At 42.7% G+C, this 22,027-nt stretch overlaps 1 protein-coding gene across 2 annotated transcripts in view; it reads right to left on the bottom strand.

The window, feature by feature from the left end:
- The window catches only part of ROCK1 (Rho associated coiled-coil containing protein kinase 1), a 60,042-nt gene extending 40,227 nt beyond the window's left edge, over positions 1 to 19,815 (bottom strand). Inside the window, exons 1-4 of one of the 2 annotated variants that reach the window (XM_028737228.2) lie at positions 18,553 to 19,815; positions 3,916 to 3,997; positions 1,269 to 1,369; positions 451 to 588 (exon numbers count right to left, since the gene is read on the bottom strand). In XM_028737228.2, the coding sequence (XP_028593061.1) occupies positions 451 to 588; positions 1,269 to 1,369; positions 3,916 to 3,997; positions 18,553 to 18,645 (414 nt within the window). In that variant the 5' untranslated portion in view covers positions 18,646 to 19,815. The remainder of the gene's footprint in view (positions 1 to 450; positions 589 to 1,268; positions 1,370 to 3,915; positions 3,998 to 18,552) is intronic. The other variant, XM_028737229.2, reaches the window with a different exon arrangement.
- Positions 19,816 to 22,027: the final 2,212 nt, after the last annotated feature.

Below are 22,027 nucleotides of genomic sequence, written 5' to 3'. Positions count from 1 at the left end.
AAGATGCTAGGTGAGTAAATACATTACTATTGAATTGATAGGAAAGGGTTTGTATCTTCCCTGTCCACAGGCAAGTGGAACAGACTTCACTACCTCTCCTCTGCAATCCTCTACACACCCTCAAAATCTGCTGTAAAGAATTGGGAAGTCTCTGAAGCAGATTTTGGGGACACACAGGAAGCTGCAGGGCAAGGAGATGAGAAGGAAGCATTATGAGCACAAGTCCACTCTTTGGATGCTGCCCAAGATACTTAAAAATTATTCACCCAGGTTTTCTATTTTTAGTAATCATCACATTTATATGCACTGCAAAACTTGGAACAGCAAATGCAAACATACTTAAGATTTAAAGTTGCTAAAATCTGTAAATTAGCACTTTTATTGAAAAATGAACTTTTCCTTACTCAGCAAAACTAACGGTATAAACACATCAAAAATTAGTCAATATACCTGCACAACCCAAGGGCTATTCGCAAATGCCATGATATCTCTTTCTTCCCAAAAGAATGCAGAATCTGATCTTTTTATCATTTCAAACTTGCTCAAAAGCTTCATGGCATAAACCTTTCGTGATGACTTGTGTCTTACCTTTAAAAACAAATTTTAAGATGGAGAAAATGTTACCGTAAATTAAAATTTAAGGCAAAGCCTAGTCTACATGAATATGATACACATGCCTTGCATCAATCAATATGCACTACCCAAGTATTGCATGACAGATCCTTCTGCATTTCACATAAAGATAGACAGCATCCCTGATCTTCTCAAGCGCTTCAGAGCATAGTCAATGCATTTGTAAACCTGAAAAACCTTAGCATTGTGACCCTGGAGAAAGCAGCAAGGTCATGGCATAGCTTGACATATCGCTATGGCAAATGCTGAATGATTTTATGATTGAAAGGTACTGTAATGTGCTTGGTCTGGTGCACCTGGTTGAAGACAACACAGTAGATGTCACTAACCCAGCACTAGCAGGCACCATTGCACCCCCAAAAGCCTGATACTCCCAGGGCAAGCAGTTAGTGATTGATAGGTGTCTTTAAAATCAGGGCCATTTTTTACTGTTTTGGTCCTGTTATGCTTGTTCATCAAAACAGCTTTGCGATTGCTTACAAGTAACTCTTTTAAAAAATGCATGAAGTGTCATGGGGGCAGGTGGGGAATCACCACAAATATACAGTGCACATATAAGTGTTGGTTTTTTGTTACAATTGCAGCTTCCTCTTTTATAAATGCTAGCCTTATTCATACACAAAAAGTAAACCTACCAACTGAACTTCCCCAAATGCACCTCTGCCAATCACTTTCACCACTTCATAATCTTCAGCCTTCATACGCAGATCTCTGATTTTGTTTATTGTGTCTTTATCTGTGATGAAAATATAAATTAAAAAAACTACACCATGAGACATAAGCACACACACAATCTGAAAAATAAACTTTCATATAAGAAAAATGTACTGGGTAAACATCTCATTCTATTCATACTTCATTTGCTGGTAATTTCTTGCAACATCTGTTGCCTGTTAAATACACAAATTGTTTAAAGACTAGAGTTTGCTCTTTTTAAGATCTTTTTTCTTTACTGCAAGTATCTCCTTTCGAAGTTACTTTCATTCCTATGGCAACATATAAATGCCAAACGCACAATAAAACAACTCACTGTAGGAACAGGTCAGGAGAGAAGTTCAATTTTAATTCAACTTATATGCAAATATATGAAACTAGTAATTAGACCAGACAAATCTGCATTCATCACAACATATCAGCTATTTAGGTTACAAATTAGATACTAAAATAAGATTCCAGTGTTTGGCCTTTTTATTATTTTTTCATGTTAAAAAACAACTTTACCATGAAAATATAAGCAGGAAGTCTGCATTTTTAAAAATCATCATCCAATAAACTGCAATAATTTAAATTCCCAGTGGTCAAATAGTCTAACTCCAAATTTGGTAACATGCTATTTTAATCTACATGGGTCAACACTGGCATGAGATTATATAAAAAGTATTTCAGTTCTGTGGTTGCAGAACACAGCAACTGAAACAAACTTTTCTAATGAAAGATTCAAAGGAACAATATTTACATACTAGAATACTGACCAATTACAACCCTTATTAAGATATACATATAGAGTGTGCTCCCCAAGCCACAGATTGTAAATTTTCAGTGCTGGGAAGGTAAAAGGGTCGTAGATCAGTGGCAGAGCACCTGCTTTGCATGGAAAAAGTTCCAGGTACAATCACAATCGTGTACCGGTGCGGCTAGAATGTACCTTGTCTGAAACCCTGGAGAGCTGTTGCCTATCAGTGTAGAAGATACTGAGGTAGATGGACCAATGGTCCAACACAGTACAGTATAAGGCAACTTCCTATGTTCCAAAGGAATGAACTTAGCAAGTATGAAACCTCTGATCTCACGCTATTCAAACACATACGGTAACACTTCGACTACTTAATGCATCAAAAACATCATCTTTACAATCATCCATTAAATTGATTGTATGCTATCATTCTCCCATTCTCCCAGATAGGACATTTAAATTGGGGGGGGGGGGGGAATAGTGGCTAGACCACAAAATGATAAATATTTTGGCAGGAAATCCAAAATTATAATGTTTAAAAAGTTGAGCAATTAGACTACCAAGTTTCTTACCAGGAAGGTAAGCAAATGTGAAAATATGACAGAGTCCTCTGGTTTATTGCCATAATAAGTCATCATTTTCATTAAGAAGCATTGTGGGAAAGTGTTTTTATTTATTTCTCTTTTATTAATTTATAGACTGATTAATATAAAAAACCTCTCAGCCATTCACATAGTAGGCATTTCAGCATTTCTGTAGCGCAATAATTTTAGAAATATTTCAAATCAAAGCCCTATGCAATTTTTCAAGTCCTACAAATCCCCACACTGAGCATATGTGCACTGGATTTTATTTTTCCACAATGCCTCTATACTGAGAACCCAACACATCCAACACATAGCCAATTCAATCCATCAGTACATCCTAAATAAACATACAACAAACATGCAATATTGCTGCAATATTATTAGCCACAGAACAAAAACTTAGTTATGAAAAACAGCAATAAAGATAACAACGTATTTAAAGTTTGTTTGTTTAAAAGCATTTTCTATTTCTATAGAAATAGGCAACACAGAAGAAGCCAGGTGGATTTCCACAGAGGGCCTTCCAAAGCCTTGGAACTGCCACAGATAAGCCACTAGCCTCCCCGCAGCCACGAGCCACGGCTCACCCTGAAACCACAGCTACTGGGAGCCACTCTCTGGAGTGCTATGTGAGTCACGGGAGGTGGCTCCATTCTGCTCAGTGATCAGCACAAGAAGGAAGGGAGGGAGGAGACAGCCTGCTGGCACTCACACAGCCAGAGAAACAAATTAAGGTGCAGGCTGGCAAGCCCCACTCTTGTCTCAGGCTCCAGGGGCCGGCAGCTGGGCTGCGGAGGAAGGGAGGGAGGAAGTGGGTGAGCACCAGGCAGCCTGGCTGGGCTCTCTGGATTGAAGAGCAGATGCTGACTGCAGCTGGAAGTGAGTGGGGATTCACAATACATTGTCTCTTCCAAAAGTTTGAAATTGCTCTTGCAATTTTAACTTTAAACTTTAAACCATTTTCAGGCAGTGAATTGATACATTGCCTATTCATTACATGCACAGCATGAATTGCTACATCTGCCTCTCTTTTCCCAGCTTTGCTTTAATTTTTAGCCCATGCTTCCTCCAACAAGTTCATGGCAGTAACAACTGTGATAATGCAGATATAGGTGAGAAAAGATATTTCCATGCAAATTGCTAACCACATAAAATTCCTTTTTTTAAAATAAAAAAGCTGTATATTGGAACATTATCAACACCAGAAATCCTGTAAACATATATACAAAGACATATACTTACATTTGTTTAAAAAGGTGTCTATGTTTTTATTTTTTCTTAAGGCAGGAAAGTCCAAATCGTACACCAATGCATCTAATCCATCCTGAAGAACAAAAGTGATGTTTTCTTTAGAACACAATTTGTATGTATTAGCTATACTGTATACAACCTCTCAGGCTTTAAAATGTTTAAAGAGTACATGAAGTGTAAATAATTCATCACATTACTGTCTACAAAATGAGATATATAAAAAAGTAAAAAGTTGGTCACAAATGGGGCAGAGGAGCTTGACTCTGAATCCAGGAGAGAAAAAGCACTTGTAGGGCAAGAGCTAAAGTTTGAGGGAGCACAAGTATATTGAACTTTGCCAAATGGACCTACTTGGTGCCCCATCGAAATAATGTCTAGTTTAAGTTTCATACAGTGGTGCCCCGCAAGACGAACGCCTTGCAAGACGGAAAACCCGCTAGACGAAAGGGTTTTCCGTTTTGGAGGCGCTTCGCAAAACGAATTTCCCTATGGGCTTGCTTCGCAAGACGACAGCCCATAGGGAAATCTCCGGGACAGCGGGGAAGCGCAGCGCGTCTTCCCCACTGTCCTCGGACCTCCTCCGAAGGCTGGCGGCGGGGCAGGAACACCTCCCGCCGCCGCCCGGCTTCAGAACGATGCTCCGAACCCGGGCGGCGGGGCAGGAACACCTCCCGCCGCCGCCCGGCTTTGGAACGATGCTGGCAACTCTCCGCAACTCTCCTCTTGCAGAGAGGTCCGCGAAGCCTGTCCAGGACAGCTTTTGAAGGCAGGCGGGGGGGGAGCAAAGACTTTCGCCCCCCGCCCACCTTCAGAAGAGGTCCAGGACCTCTTCTGAAGGCGGGCGGGGGACGAAAATCTTTGCTCCCCCCGCCTGCCTTCAAAAGCCGTCCGGGACAGCGGAGAAACGCGCTGCCTTTCTCCGCTCTCCTGGGAAGGCAGGCAGGGGGGAGCAAAGACTTTCGCCCCCCGCCCGCCTTCAGAAGAGGTCCAGGACCTCTTCTGAAGGCAGGCGGGGGGCAAAAGTCTTTGTCCCCCCTGCCTGCCTTCCCAGGGGCTTTTAAATCGCCCCGGACAGCGGAGAAGTCCTCCGCTGTCCCGGGGCGATTTTAAAATGCCGCCTGCCAGCATTTTAAGATCGCCCCGGACAGCGGAGAAGCCCTCCGCTGTCCCGGGGTTTTTTAAAATGCTGGCGGGCGGCAGCGGAGGCTTCGCTCCTGCCCGCCAGCATTTTAAGATCGCCCCGGGACAGCGGAGAAGTCTCCGCTGTCCCGGGGTTTTTTTAAAATGCTGGGGGTGGGAAGAAAAGCCCTTGTCCCCCCCCCCCCCCATCCTTCAGAAGAGGTCGGGGAACAGATTGTCCCCGGACCTGGTCTGAAGTCGGTTTCCATAGGAACGCATTAATTGATTTTCAATGCATTCCTATGGGAAACCGTGCATCGCAAGACGAAAAACTCGCAAGATGAAGAGACTTGCGGAACGAATTAATTTCGTCTTGCGAGGCACCACTGTATTTAAGAAACAATGTGTGTAGAAGGGACCCCAAATACAAACTCTCTTCTTAGCATTCCACTTAGTAAAGTTCCAAGGGCATATAGGGCTTGAATCCAGTGAAGATTCCATCACCAATGGATTCCGTCAACCAATGCCTACCTCAAAGGTTCCCCCAAACACATATCATCCAAATAATATTGGAAAAACATTTGGTAAAAACTATTTTGATCTAAGACTAGGTCCCCATGTGAGATTTAGGTGAAGGAAGGTCAGAGATGTGCTATTTCTCTTCCAATGCCGGGGCTGGATAATTAACCCAATACATAGACTCTCACATGCAGCACGTCTTACTCCTATTAGTAAGGAATTATGACAAACTGCTTTGATTGAGCAGTCATAAGAACATAAGAGTCCTGCTCGACCAACCAAATGACCATGGGAAGCCCGCAAGCAGAAACTGAGCACAGAAATACTCTTCTCACTTGCACTTCCCAGCAACTTGAATTCAGAGGCATACTTTGAACAGTGGAAGCAAAACAGAGCCATCATGGCCAGTAGAAGTTGAAAGTCTTATCCTCTAATCGTCTGACTCCGTCTAGCTAATAATAATAATATTTATGTTTATTTGCCGCCTATCTAACTGGGTTGCCCCAGCCAATTAGGAGCCACTGTTTTAAAGGCTTTCAGATTGGTAGCTGTCACTACCTCTTGTAAGAGCAAATTGTTTTTTAAGATGTACTTTCTTTTATCTGCCCTGAATCTTCTAACATTCAGCTTCATTGGATTCAGTGAGTTGTAGTGTTATGAGAGGGAAAGAAAGACTTTTCCCTATCCAATTTCTCTGCACCATGCATAATTTCACAAAACTTTATAATGTGCCCTCTCACTTGCCTCTTCTTTAAACCATGAATGGCAGCAAATCTTGGCCCCTCAGTGGGTCCACTTTGGCTCACAGAGCCATTTCCCCAAAACGGCACATCCCTGTCAAGCAACTGATGTCACTCTCTGCCAGAGAGGTGGGGTTCAATCCTGCAGAGAACTGGAACACTCAATAATATAGCAGGATTTAACCCCCATACATCAACTGATGAGCAGCAGTTGAATCCTACCAGCTTGGCAGGACTAAATGTAAATGGAGGAAAACACCTTTGTTTTAGCAGCACTTTGCTACCTGCAATGCACTTTGAAGTCCCAACTTCAGGACATTCAAGTGCCAAATCACTCGCCGTCACTGTGATATCAAGCAACTGACAGATGGGTGACCCCATCCATAAGGCTGATCCTGATAAAGAATCTGGCCCAAGAAGCCAAAAAGACTTCCCACCCCTGCTTTAAACTAAGGCCCAAAATGTGTTCTTTCCTCACAGAGGAGTTGCTCCAGTTCCTTGATAATTTTGATTGCCCATAAGCCTAATTTTCATTAATTATTTTATTTCTCAGCTTGTGAAATTTGGTTTTGAAAGTCTAATTGCTTTAGTGTCCTTTGTCCCAGATATTTTGTCTATTAAATCAAGACATGACTAAACTATGCAAATATATAGCTCAGATATTGGAAGGAGCCAGATATCTGAGAACAAATGGGAATGTGATAATAACACAAGGAAAGCCCTGTTAGATCAATCCAAAAGTTAATCAAGTACACCATTTTGTTTTCAGTAGTGGAAAGCTAAATGCCTCCAGAAAGCTTACACAACAGACGAGAAAGGCAAAGCAACAGCCTTTTTTAGTATTCTTAATGTAGACATCTGGTCAGCAACTAGGAGAACAGGATGCTGGGTTAGATGGGTTTTTGTTCTGCTCTTGTTCTTAAATGCATGGCCTTCTCCTGTTTTGGTATGCAGAAACATACTGCCTCTAATGTGAATGGTTCTTTTAGCTAATAAGCTAAAGGTCTGGAAACAGCAGTGGGCAAGAGGGGGGAGAACAGCAGGTAAATTCTCCCCATAGTTTATAAGACTGCTGGAGTAATTTCCAGCAGAGTAATTTCCCTCTCACCTAATCCTCAACCTCAGGAGTCTAGCACTACTACACCAGTGTTTCCCAACCTTTTTTGGGCAAAGGCACACTTGTTTGATGAAAAAAATCTTGAGGCACACCACCATTACAGCCCCGTGACGTCAGCGCGCAGCGTCACGCCGGTAGGGAAGGGCGCCGGGGCGCTGCTGCTGCTGCTGCCGCCGCCGCTCCCGGCAGGCATGGGCCCAGCTGAGGCGGCGGCGGCTGTTGTGGTGGTGGCGGCGATAGCGGGCGGAGGAGGGGGCGGCGGCGGGGCCGAGGTGGCCGGCGGCGGCGGGGGAGGCGGCGGCGGGTGGAGCAGGAGGGCGGCCGAGGCCGGTGAGGGAGTAGGGTTGCCCGGGGCTTGAGGAGCCGTCGCCGGGAGTTGCTGCTGCTGTTGTTGCTGCTGCTGCTGCCCGGACATGCCGGCCTCCTCCTCGTCCGCTGTCTCGCGCTCCTCCCTTTTGCGCGCGCTGCCCCGCCGCCGCCCCATTGGCCGGGTCCTGTCAGCTGATCCTGTGTTATTTCCTGTGTGTGTGTGTGAGGGGAGAATGGAGAGAGAAACCTCGGCACCACCACCGCGGAGCCGCCCCCGGCTCGACGCGGATCCTCGCCGCCGCCGCCCCGCCTCTCGCCGCCCGACTCGCCCGCCTCCCTCCCACGGCACACCAGGGAACGTCTCGCGGCACACTAGTGTGCCGCGGAACACCGGTTGGGAAACACTGTACTACACAATTGGCATTATGTATCACTATTGAAATTGAGAACTGCTCATCAAGTCCTGAACCTGAGTGATGAAGAGGAATCATAGAATCATAGAATCATAGAGTTGGAAGAGACCACAAGGGCCATCGAGTCCAACCCCCTGCCAAGCAGGAAACACCATCAGAGCACTCCTGACATATGGTTGTCAAGCCTCTGCTTAAAGACCTCCAAAGAAGGAGACTCCACCACACTCCTTGGCAGCAAATTCCACTGTCGAACAGCTCTTACTGTCAGGAAATTCTTCCTAATGTTTAGGTGGAATCTTCTTTCTTGTAGTTTGGATCCATTGCTCCGTGTCCGCTTCTCTGGAGCAGCAGAAAACAGCCTTTCTCCCTCCTCTATGTGACATCCTTTTATATATTTGAACATGGCTATCATATCACCCCTTAACCTCCTCTTCTCCAGGCTAAACATGCCCAGCTCCCTTAGCCGTTCCTCATAAGGCATCATTTCCAGGCCTTTGACCATTTTGGTTGCCCTCTTGAAGGCAAGAGGGTTTATTTACGGTACTTCTCCCTCTCCCACAATGTATGGAACTGCTTGGGTGGGTCATTTGTACCACAAAACAGGCTTCCCTAAAAACACTTACTAAGGAGCAAGCTCTAAGGAACACGATGGGGTTCTTCTGAGTAAAAATGCATAGTTGGCTCTTCCCCAGATGTACACATGCACATGCATGTCATGAGGCCCATGGAGAGGGTGGTCAAACAAGGAGGAGTGGGAGGACATCAGGGAGTTAGGGAAGCCAGACCCAGAGAAGGTCCTAGCGGGCTCGGGGGGGGGGGGAGTTAATGAGCAGTAAAATAAATAATACTGACAATCGGCTACAAGCAGGGTGAATAAAAATCCATCTTTTAAAGCTTTGGATTTTTTAACATTTAAATTGGATTTCTAAAACTAAGTATTTTCTCTTGGGTTAATAATAATCCAGATATAAACTTGCTACTAATTGATCTCTAAACTGCATCAGTGCCTTTACCAGATACAGTACAATGAGATAAATGTGGTATTTCTATTTAAGTGAAGAACCAAGTTGATCTTTTCTCAAATAAGACAATTTATACTCTCCCTACCAAACATAGGCTTCTCATCTTCACTTTACAAATATAAACGACTCTAGTCTGCTGAGTAACTAACAGATCTTGTTTGCTATCAGCCATAATCATTTTGTTTTTGTTTCCTATCTTTTTTATGAGGATGGAACAGAACGAAGCAGAAGATTGCAACATTAGAAAGAAGACCAAAAAAAAAAATATGTCTAATGCATGGGTTCCTATATTCCCATATTTATGATGTAGTTGCTATGCCAACTTATCTGGGAGAAAGCCCCACTGAGTCAATGAGACATATTTCTCAGTATAAAACTACAGCATAAATGGACAATCTACAGCTTGGGAGCCAAAGCCTCACTTTATGCATTCCTAGATACTTTCTGAAACTATCCCACTTCTCTAACCCATTGTAATTCTTTAACTGTTGTTTGTTATGACACTACATAGAAGGAAAGCGAACTTCAAAAAGCTAGGAAAAATACAGTGTCTTAAATAACAGAAGCACAATTTTTTGTTTCAAAAATTGACATGATTAACTTTTTCTACAGTTGTATAGCACCAGCTGTGCAGCAACAAACTGGTAGTTTCTGCCACATGTGTTTTGAGTGTGCAGAGAGCATTAATCAGTAAATAATTGTTTTCACTTTCTTTCAAGAACAGTGGCTGCGTTGGTCTGATGTAACAATAAAAACAAAATCCTTTGTATACCTATTTGAGCACTACTTTTGAGTAAACCTGCATAGAATTGGTAATCTGAGGTAGCTATGATGAAATCTGAAACAAGGTGGGGTTAATGAATTAATCTAGAACGCTCTGATTCTCCCAATTCTTCTCTGATTCTCCAACATCAGCTCTGGGTCAACCCACTGCTGGCATTCTGCCCCTGGAAGAGATTACTCCCCAAGAAAATGCAGTCCTGAAAAGAAAAAGAAAAGTTGCCCACCTTGTTTTATAGGGTTGCACTGCTGACATTATAAACAGTCAGAAGCTGGTAGTAAGGCAGACCCTATATGGAAATACTTTAAAGACAAAGTGCAACAAAGAAATGCAAGACCTGGTTGGTAGAATGAAATTTCAAGTAATACCCCATCTAGTTGTAAATTAACATGGCTTAGTAGTCATGTTAGGAAACAAATGAACAATTTTCATTAGAAAACTTCATTTAAATTATTTAAATTGCCCTTTTCTTCTAAATCAATTCACTGTGTTGACATACCATTTTCTTCCCTCACTATTATGGGGTGTAAAGAAATAGTATTCCTCTCCCTTTCTGAAGCCTGCCAAGAAGTAAACCAAACACACATCAGCTGTCTCTAAAGTGTACACTCAAGATCACTTAACAGAGATTATTTTCCCCCTAAACACACTTTAACTATAAACTTTTGTGGACACAATTAGGCTGGAGTGGAAGAATATTTTCCCCCTGGCTTTAAATACATGATCAGACACACTATTTTAAGTGGGATTAATTAAGTGATTGCACATAATAGAAAAAATAGTAGTTTTATTCTGATGGTCTGCAAAAGCAATGTCTGATGTCTCCATACTTTCATCTTAATTAACATTTCATTCCAAGGGAGATAAAATAAAAAAATTGGCATCCATGTTAATAGGTTTCTTACTCTCTTTGAGTATTAGAGGTTGGGAGCACTCTTTCCTTAAGGACACTGTTTGCAAGAATATATATCCACACAAATAAGTTTGCTTCAAATTAACAGTATTCATTTTTAATAAAAGATCAAATGTAAGACCAAAATTGATATTAGAGACTGGGAACTCTTTCACTTGAACGTTTTAAGATCAGGTATGGTAAATCATTGCAGCTATCTTTTTAAAAACATGATGAAAGAAATGTCAGCCCACATTAAGAATGATCCATCAATCCTAGTTTAAACACATATAGAATCATAATAATAAAATTGTAGAGTTGAAAGGGACTGTGAGGGTCATCTCGTCCAACCCCCTACAGTGCATGAAAAGAATACTTCTAAAGAAAAAAAGGGAAGAGACTGGCCTAGATGGACCCTTGACCCTGCGGGGGGAAAGTCCATATGTCCAAAATTCAAATTGGAAAGTGATGTAAGATTTTCAACCCATTGAGCAATGGATGGTAGATGTTTATCCATTTATATCCGTTTGAAACTAATGACCTGCAGGGTCCATTGACTGTCTGCCTGTGGACAATGCAAGTCCTTATAGTTCAACCCCACAACACAACAACATTTGCAAATATCAAGGATTTTTTCCAAAACAAAGTACTACAATTTCTGATGAAAAATATACCACCACAGGACTAACCCACATTATATGCCTCAAAAGGAATTATCATCTTTACACTGACAGCATCTGCCTGAACAGCCCAATTCCTTCCTATAAATGTGCTGTGGAATCCCATATACCTGAAAGATCCATTATTGTTGAATCAATCTCAATTTTAAATCTTAAACATTATTCTCTCTCTCTCTCAAAAGGAACTTGTCGTTGATTAGGCTGTACAGAACACTAATTCCCTTTTCAATTCATTATTAAGATTCTGAACATTCAGTTTACAACACTGCAATAAACACTGATAATCTATTATGATTTTAACTTTCTGTAAAATCCAATTCTTCCTTCCAGCACACAAAGCTGTTCGTAAACAGACACCAAAAGCTGCAGTAACTGAATATTTTTTTCCTTAGTTGTTTACCTAGGTGTTCTGCAATTTTGTTATAAATAAGAACATAAAAGCCTACTGAATCAGACTAAGGGCCTATCTAATCTAGCATCTCTGTTCCCACAGTGACTAACCAGATGCCTATAGGAAGGCCACAGGTAGGATATGAACACAATAGCCCTCTCCTGCTATTGTTCCCCACTGACTGGGATTCAAAGGTATCCTGCCACTTATTTTCTTATTACTGCTTAGAGATTTTTAAAATATTAAGCCGTGTATAAATGGTTTAAATAAATAAATATTGCAGTCATGGCTAACAGTCATAGCCTTTTCCTCTGTGAATTTGTCTAACCTCTTTCAAAGCTGTCCCAAGTTAGTGGCTGTAACTGTATCTTATGTTAATGAAATCCATAGTTTTGTTTTGAGGTGCAGTGATCAGAACTGTACAAAATATTCCAAATGTGGTCATACTACATTTGTTTTTAAAAAAGACATCATGATATTGACAGTTTTATTATCAATCTCTTTATTAATTATCCCCAACATGGAATTCCCATTATTCACAGTTGCAGCATACTGATTCAACCTTTTCACTGAACTACTGTATATCACAACGTCAAGATTTCTTTCCTGGTCAGTCACTGCCACTTCAGCCATGTGTAAGTGGTTAGGATTTGTTGTGCATCATGTTACATTTACTTACACTGTACCACATTTGCTTATATATAGTCATTTGTTCCTACAGTTTAGAGATCCTCTTGGAGCTCCTTGCAAACACTTATAGCCTTTACTAGCCTGAACAATTGGATGTCATCAGAAAACTTGGCAGCCTCACTGCTCACTTCTAACTCAAAGTCATTTACAAGAACAAGTTTTAAAGCATGGGTCCCCTTGAAGGTGCCCATTTCTTACACCTCTTCATTGTGAGAACTGTCCACTTATTTCTATTCTCCACTTCCTTTCTTTAACAAATAACTGATGCATAAGAGGACCTGTTCTCTTATCCCATGACTGCTATGTTTACTCAGGAATCATTGGTAAGTGGTTTTATCTAAATATTTTTGGAAGTTTAAGTACACAGTGCAGAAATTAAATTTCACTATCACAAACGTACCGTTTGTGTGAGCATAGCAGCTTGCCAGACAAAATAATCTCCCTTCCCCCCTGCATGGTGTTCTGGGAGGTTCTCTTGAGCCCCCATATCAATCTCAGGGGTACATGTGAGGCAAAGAGGAGGAAAGCCCCATTGCACAAACAGGAGCCAGTGATAAAAACTGAGATTGCAATGCTAGGAGCCATGTGGCTCCTCGGACCTAGGTTGTGGGCACCAAAACAAACTGTCTAGGCACGTCCCCCCCCCCCCCGCGCGCGCCCTACCAGACCAGGCAGCCCCACAGCAACAGCATCATCATCATCACACACACACACACACACACACACGTGGGTGTGTATGAGAGAGAGAGAGAGAGAGAGAGAGAGAGAGAGAGAGAGAGAGAGAGAGAGAGAATGCTGCCTGGCAAATCAGGACCTTCTTGTTGCCATTTGCTTACTCCAATTTGATTGAGGGTTTGAGGATCTAGGCCCAATCAGCAGAGAACTGGGAGTAAAAACTTATAATTATGTACCCAAGATACAAGGTCAGCTAATGTCAAGGTACACACAACTATTTTAGAGCCTCTTGATAGACACAGATAGATGATGCATTCTGCCAGAGGACCACAAATTTTGGCTGGATTTCGCTGCACATGATAAGCTGTCGTTATGGAAGTGAAGAGGTCTGCTTCTGCATCACTTCAAGCTTTGGACAAAGTAAGAAGTAAATTGTGGTTAGCATTAACCACAGAAGGAAACAAGTTATCTTTGTACCCATGGCATAAAGTTGGCATGTTTCAAACAAACCATAGCCAATGTTAACATTAACCAGTTTGTAGGTTGGACAGCATGACAAGGGAAGTGAACACTTCTGAATTCCTTGCGTCTGGGATGTGGTGGGGGGAAGCAAGGCTAAGGTTCATTCTTGTCATGCTATGTTATAGTTTGCTGTGACAACCAAATCAGATGAATTAATAAAACACCACAGTACAGAATAAAATGTTCAACCAATAGTATTAAGGAGTAACTGAGCACCAAATGTACTGCTATAACTTTATTACATTCTAGAGATATTTTATGAACTTTTTTGGAATAAATTAAATTTCTCCCATTTCTGAATAACAATTCTACATAAGAATTATCTACATATTTGCTCAGTTTGCATGTTAATAGTTTATCAAGTATGCATAGATGGCTTCTGTGTTGCTCCTCCCTGTGGGAACATTGAAACCACAATCTCTGGCTTAATTATACCAAAACCAAAGATAGTACCTTGTTTGGCTCCAAGCAAACCATGATTTGAAACAAAAATTTGTTCAAGGCTTCCTGATGATGGCTTTTTTGTTCCTGGTTTGGATATAATGCTAAGCCACTGGAAAGGATCAAGTGGAAATTATCTCTATGTCCATAGTAAACCATTAACTGTGTTTACCACAGGGGCAGGGAATATGTGACCCACCAAATGTTATTAGATGCTAATTCCCAGCTGCCCCAGCAAACATGGCCAATGGTCAAGGGAAATGGAGTTGTATTCCAGCAACACCTAGAGAGCCTCATGTTCTCCACCTCTGCTTCACTATAACACGAAATATGGACAATGCATATATCCCAAATACTGAATCCTTAATTTTGTTTACTACACTGTTTCTTTCCAAATATTGCCTCTATTTTCTCCAACTGGCAAAAATAATATACTTGGGTACCTAACAGTTCAGCAGCTTGCACATCCATCCTTAACACTGAATAAACTTATAAATATTTTAATAAAATTAAGGCATTTTTATTTTAAATTTCCATGAATTAGGTTTTTGTCATTATATTTTCTACAATCTTAAGTTCCACAACATTTGATGATAAAAATAAATATAGGAATTCAAGACAATACCATTAACTTCACAAGGTAGCTGAGGGCTACATGAAGCCCATAGGTTTCTTCATTTAGTATCTCAGACCTGTAGTAATGTACTAGATTATATAAATTCATGGACAAATATATCTGCATTCCTGAACAGATACAAATGAACAAGTCTATAACACATTGTTTGTTCAGCAAAATTCTTTCAGACCTGATCTTAAAGGGAAACTGTCAAAGGGAATGGTATCTAAAGGTAGATGCTGAAGATTTCCTACTTGGACTAATGTTAAATCCAGCTCTGTCCACAGAAGCATTGCATACTTGCTGAGGACTAAATGTAGATGCTTACCTAACCAGGCTTAGATACAATAATGGGTGAGATCACTATCCTTGCCACCTCACATCTGGCATTTGGCTAAGTAGGAAATCAACATCACAGTACACACACTCACACACACCTAGAGAAACATCAATTATTTTCTGCGAACTAAGGATAGGTTGCAGAGCTGAAGCTTAATTAAAACATTTTTGAAAAATATAGAACTACCTATGTATATTAGACTAATGCACTGGGGTTTCCGACAGGAAAGGGAAGATGATGCAGGAGTCAAAAAGGGAAGGGAAGGCAAAAAAGGGAACAAAAGGTGGCATGAATAAGAAAGAGTGCTGTGGTGTCCAAACTTTTTTCAAAGAGGGCCAGATTTGATGAAGTGAAGGGCCGTGAGGGCCAATCAAAGGGCCAACCAAAGTTGTTGACCGTTTTTTAGGGTTGAATTTGTTGAGCTTTTTTTAAGATTGAAGTTGTTGAGGGGTTTTTTTAGGATTTAACCCCAGGAAATAAACTGCCACAGGGGCCGGATTAGACCCCTGAAACAGACTTTGGACATACCTGTCCCACTCAGGACTGTAATGGAGGGGTAGAACACATGTTTTGCATATAGAAGCTCCCAGATTCAATCCCTTGTTATCTCTCAGTATGGCTGAAGAAGGCTGCTGTGTGAAACTCTAGAGAATGGCTGTCAGTGTAGACAATACTAAATAAGATGGACTAATAGTTTGACTCAACTTCCTATATTCAGTATGTCCCATACATATTTCCTGCCATTGCCCAAAAATTAAATACTGAGGCCTAGTTTACATATTTTACCAATCTGTGGTTAATGCTAGAAAATGTTTTTCCATGAAGGCTATCTACTTGATTCAGAATAATGTTTTAAATCAGGCTTCCTCAACCTCGGCCCTCCAGATGTTTTGAGACTACAATTCCCATAATCCCTGACCACTGGTCCTGTTAGCTAGGGATCATGGGAGTTGTAGGCCAAAAAACATCTGGAGGGCCAAGGTTGAGGAAGCCTGTTTTAAATGTTTTTATCACAAACATGAAAACATTCATTGCCTTTATCCACAAGCATGCAATAGGGGCAATTAGTTGCCACGTACCGCCACATGAATTGCCCATACAACACCCATGGACGAGGTATGTAAAAGTGCCCTGCCTTATAAGAAAAGAAAAAATATATGAAGATATGTAGGACTGTTGCTTAGCAACAACAGTCAGCCGTGTAGCTGCTTCAAAGTTAACCAGAAAAAGTAGCACAGCAAAGGGCAATATTATGCAACAGATTCCAAATCTCTCCCACCCATTTACCATGTCTGGAGGTTAATCCACAGCTATCAGAGCCCTTATTTAAGAAGGAAGGAAGAGGGGGCCACTGTAGGGAGGGACTCTACTTAAATATTTGATCTACTATTTCTTACAGAATTCCCTTAATGTTTTTTCAAAGATTATGGATCCCACTTTGTCTATTATAATTAAATTATAGGTCTATAATCACTACACAAATGTTATAAGATGACTACAAAATATAGATAAGGTTCAGTGTGAATTACACCGTTTCCATCAGTTCTAGCTTTATCTCAAACAAACATTGAAAATGCTCTCCTACACCTTAATATCACATACCTCACCATGCCTTGAGATTCCCATGCCAAATATTCTAGAACTATAACAGAATCTGTTCACACAACGTAAATTGAAAAGCTGCAGTTATGATTAAGTACCCAAACCGATCTATCCCAAGTTCAATACATCACACTATTGTCATGTCTGCATGGGTGTGTTTTTTCCTTTTTGCCAAAAACAGGAAGAGTGAAGCTGGCACAATTTGCTTATGCATGGTAAACCATGGCTTATGGCTTATAGAGATGTACAAACATAGCCACTGATGTTTATACTATTGGGCTCAGCTCATGTAGCTAAGTATCAATCTGAACCAATACAAAAGTGCAGCTTCCCTAGGCTGAAAGGATCATGTCAATAGGCCCTAACAGGAAGTTAACCACTGGATTCTAGAGTCTATACAGAAGTTTCTTAGGCCAACCTCAGTATGTGTTTAATCCACATAGTGTAACTTCTACTTGGAGAAACATGTTTCAATACCAGCTGGCATACCTGCCTACCTCTGTTCCAGTTTATTATATTATATACATTATAAAATGTATGTCATGCATATACTGGACCAAAAAAAATTGATCTCTTAAATTTTTACATATTAACCCTCTGATTGGCATGGGTTGCCAATTTTTTTCATTTAAGAAAACTCGCTAGTGGAATCCTGTCTTTATTTAGGACCCAAGTCAGTCACAATATTGAAATCTCCTGAGTCCTTTATATAGCTATACCATACACCCAACAACCACTGCTGTGCATATAAGCTTCCCACACTAGTTGGCTCTGGGAAGCTATGATAAAGTTGTATTCTAGCTTAATGAAGCCCTTAAATGACACGAATGAAACACTGAGCAATTCTTAACAAAAAAATCACTAGAAAATTTATATGCACTAAGGAGAAGTCCTACTGCTTCTTCTTCGGTAGAGTATTAAAAAGTTTTGTCAAAATGCTTTAAAAACTGTCTGCTTCAGAGAAGAAATTTTACAAGGAACTGCCTACTAAATCAAAGATACTCACTTGTTTCATCTTTCATTCAAAAGCAAAGCCTTTGCTTACATGGGAAGTAAGCTCTTCACTGGAGCTTACTTTTGAGTAGGCATGCATAGAACCATGCTGAAAGACTCTTAAATGTACTCTGAACAAGCCAAATAAAAATTGTGTGTACAACTCTGTGCTTACTTTTGATGCCACCACTCCTGCCACTTTTCTACCATGTCTTGAATTAAGGTATTTGTTTACTTTCACATGTATGAATGAAATAATATTTTGATTTACTTTCAGATTTAGAAACCCACAGTTTAACTGTGCACTATTCAGCAGAGGTGTGATTAGATAAGAGATTAATTAGCCACATTTTCCAGAATATGGTGGGTGGGAACAAAAACAAGTCACTCTTAACATATCCCTTAGAAGTACAAATCTTCACACAACAGGATTTCCTGGGTTACAGCTGCAGCATAAAAGCAGATCTCCACCTAACAACATTTTTTATTGCAGCATATTAACTCAAATCTTTGAATACTACTGCAGCCTATCAAATAGTGAAAGCAAAGCAGCGGCTTAAAGAAAGACATAAGGAGATGAGCAGCAGCCTCTTGGAAAAATAGATCTCACATAACACCCAGAATACATTTATTCCTCTTCATCAGAAGGCAAACATCAGTAGACTTTTTTTTTAAAAAAAAAAAACCTCTAGGAGGAAGCTCTCTTCTCTAAGAAGGAGTCCGAGCTAATGTTCATTTATCAAAAACAGTAGTACATACAACTCACCAATAAGCAGTCCGAGTTCACTTCAGATTTGGGATCCTTTATCATCATTCCGATTTTCTCAAACCGAGAGTCAAAGCTTTCTCCCGTCGACATGGTGCTGAAGAGGTGATCGCTTTATTAATCCACAGAAAAAAACGAAAAGAAAAAACCGAAACAGGAGTGCTCCCTGAGCTTGCTCTCCTAGTCCTCCTTTCTCAAAGGAGGTCTGGGGATGCGCTGGGGTTGTCCCTCATGCTCTCCCTGCCACACATCCTCGCGCCAAAGAGAGCTAAAGCCGAAAACGGGAGCGAAGGCGCTACCCCCTCCCGTAGGGGGGCTGGGGGGTGCGGAGCAGTCCTTCCCCGCTGCCCCTTCTTCTTCAGCGCCTAGGCTGCAGCCACAGCCCTGCCAGTCTCCTCTCGCCTCCAGCCTGGGCCCCCGTGCCTCTGCAGCCACATTTTCCCAGCCGCCCTGGCAGCCAGCGTAGCGGTTCCTCCTCCTCCTCCTCCTCTCCGATGCCAGCTACCCAGCAGCAACTTCTTTGAAACAAGGGGAGGAAAGAGGAAAAAAGAGAGAGGAGAGGCCTAGCATGAAAACAGGAAACTTTCTCAGCAGAGCGTCACCGGCGGCGGCGGGGCAGCTCCCTCCGTGGAGACGCGGGCCTGAGGGAGGAGGAGAAGGAGGGCACGGCTTGGCCTCCCTTGCCCGAGCTGCAGCAGCGGGGGGGAGGCTGCCAGCTGCAGAATAGGCCGCGACACGGCGGTGGGGGTGGGGAGAGAGAAAGAGAAGGGCGGCCGCCTCCGCCTTGCCCTCTGGACACGCGCGGCTCCAGCAACGGCCGCGTAACGGCTAAGGCATCTTCCCTTCCCGCGCCTCCTTTTCCCCCCCTCCTCGGGTCCTCCGCTCGTCGCCTCTGCGCCGCTCTCTCCGCCTCCTCCCCGCTCTTTCTTTCCCGACAGCAGCCGCGCTCCTCACACTCCGCCGGGCTTCACGTCTCTCTCTCGCGGGGCGGGCGGGCGGGCGATGGGGGTGGGGTGGGGGGGAGAGAAGCTGGTGCGGCCGCTGGACTCCTGATTCTGCTCGACCCTGCTGCTGCTGCTGCCCCCGTTCCGCAGCTGCGACCGGCGGAGGAGGAGCCGCTGCTCCCAAGTCGTGAGGGAAGCCGGACCGAAGGAGGCGAAGAGAAGAACGGCGAGGCCCCGCCGCTGCCTCAGCAGCTAGTCAAGGAGGGCAGACTCTCACAAATATGTCCGCCTTCCTGTTCAAACAGACTGAGGGGAACGAAGCGGGGAGCGCATGCGCCGGAGGACGGGGGCGGAAAGCCAGCGCGCGGCGACTTTACTTGGCATCTGAGCGCGTGCGCGCGCGCGCCTCCTTTTTTTCTCTTCTCTTCTCTCCCCCCCCGCTCCCTCCCGCCCCGGGTTTTCCTGGCTAGATTCTTCTCTGCTTGTGCCGCCGCCTGTGAGCGCGAGCGTGGCGGCCGGTCTGTGCTCGTGAAGTGCTGAGGTAATAACGCCAGGCAGCCGCGAGCTGCTTGCTTGCTGCTGCTGCTGCAGCGGCGGCAGCTTTGAGTTGCTGGCGCAGCCTTTGCTGTCGCAACAAGCCACAATCTCCTGAAGCCGGAGTGCCGTGTGCTGCCTGCAGACCGCACGAAAGGATGGGTGTGTAAGACATCCCAGCAGCAAGTCCGTTCCGGTCCTGGGCTGCACCAGGCAGAGGTGGTTTGCGGACTGGGGATTAGAAGCTGAGGTTGCTCTTTTCGGTGCCTTGCGGGGGACCCGTGCCGAAGTCAAGTAACCAAGGACTTCCTGGCTTAAGTTTCTTGATTGCATGGCGTGGTCATATTTCATGCTGCTCCTAGGAGTGAAATACGGAAGCTCAGTACATCCTGCGGGTGGTTCTGTCTCCCATCTCTCCCTGAATACTGTTTTCGCGCAGTTACCTGGGAGTAAACCCCATTTACTTCAATGGGACTTCTGAGTAGACAGGGTTCGTATTGCAGCCTTATTTCCAGCTGCTGCTGTGCTGTACAGTTCAAGGGAGACTCTCTTCAGAGGGCATATCAGTACTTGGATGGACAAGACCAGAATTGGGTTGTCAAATACAGTGGTACCTTGGGTTACATACGCTTCAGGTTACAGACTCCGCTAACCCAGAAATAGTGCTTCAGGTTCATAACTTTGCTTCAGGATAAGAACAGAAATCGGGCTCCGGCGGCACAGCAGCAGCAGGAGGCCCCATTAGCTAAAGTGGTGCTTCAGGTTAAGAACAGTTTCAGGTTAAGAACAGACCTCCGGAACAAATTAAGTACTTAACCTGAGGTACCACTGTAAATGTTTGGAAAAATTGAGTAAGCGAATGTAAACTGTTATGTACTCACTGGGCAGGCCAATAGCTGAAGACACTCTAATTTAGTTAACACATATTACAGCTATAGCTCTTTTCTAATGTGTTTGTAGCCTTATTTTAGTCTGAGTTGCCCAGTCTCTCATCACCTCTCCCCTGCTAGAAAAATATTACTTTTTTTACTTTTTTGTGGAGCCACTGACTACTAAGATCCAAATCATAAATGTTTATAAAAACATCCCTCACATAGGCTTTAATGACTTTCCTCCACTATCACCCTGAACAATTGATTTATTTATAGCCCACCTTTTTAAAAACCAGGCAGCCAGGTTTGGAACAGAATATGATAATTTCATACCAATACATAAGGAGCTTCAGTGACTTCCAGTTTGTTTCTAGGCACAATTAAGAGTCCTAACATGTTTCCCTCCCAGTATTGGATCCCTACTGCCATTAGCATCTGCCAGCATGGTCAATGGTCACAGATTATAGAGGCTGCCTGAAAACATCTGGAGGGTGTTAAGTATTCCTGTCCTAAATAGTTTAGCCCCTGTTTAACCAAAGGACCACTTACCCCACTATGAGCCTGCCCAAGTAGCTTGGATGATCAGTGTCCCCACCTGTGGAAGGTAGGCAGGTATCAAACAAGGAGGGCCTTTTCTCTGTCTGCACCTCATTTATGAAACTCTGGGCTAGGCAATCTGCCCAGCACCTTCACTCTTTTTAGCAACAAGCAAAGTCTCTTCTTCTGTCAGGCTTGAAAAACATAGCTATGTTTCATTTGCTGTGCATTGGTGTTTTTAATTACACTTCTTTGCTGTCTTTTTAAAATATAACACCTGCCTATATTAAGGTTTGTGATTTTTAATTACTGTTATCGTTATGTTTCATTAATATTTCATTCATCATCATGGATGCCAAAATGAGAGAAAGGTGATACATCAGTTTTATAAATAAGTAAATAAAGTTCTCTGTCTTAGCACCCTGCATGTTTCTTCCTCATAGAAATCGCTGATGCCGCAAAGGAAAGTGGTGCTGGTGGTTTTGAGTATGTGCTTTCATACTCTCTCTAACTCATGCTCTGCATTATAGACTGTTAAATTCTTAAGAAACAAAGCAGTCAGTGTGTCACTGTCAACAGGTTCAAGAT

The sequence above is a fragment of the Podarcis muralis genome, chromosome 8 (genome assembly GCF_964188315.1).
Source record: "Podarcis muralis chromosome 8, rPodMur119.hap1.1, whole genome shotgun sequence".
Lineage (NCBI taxonomy): Eukaryota > Metazoa > Chordata > Lepidosauria > Squamata > Lacertidae > Podarcis > Podarcis muralis.
Note: the sequence above shows the minus strand (reverse complement) of the source record. Positions and strands in the feature narration are given on the sequence as shown.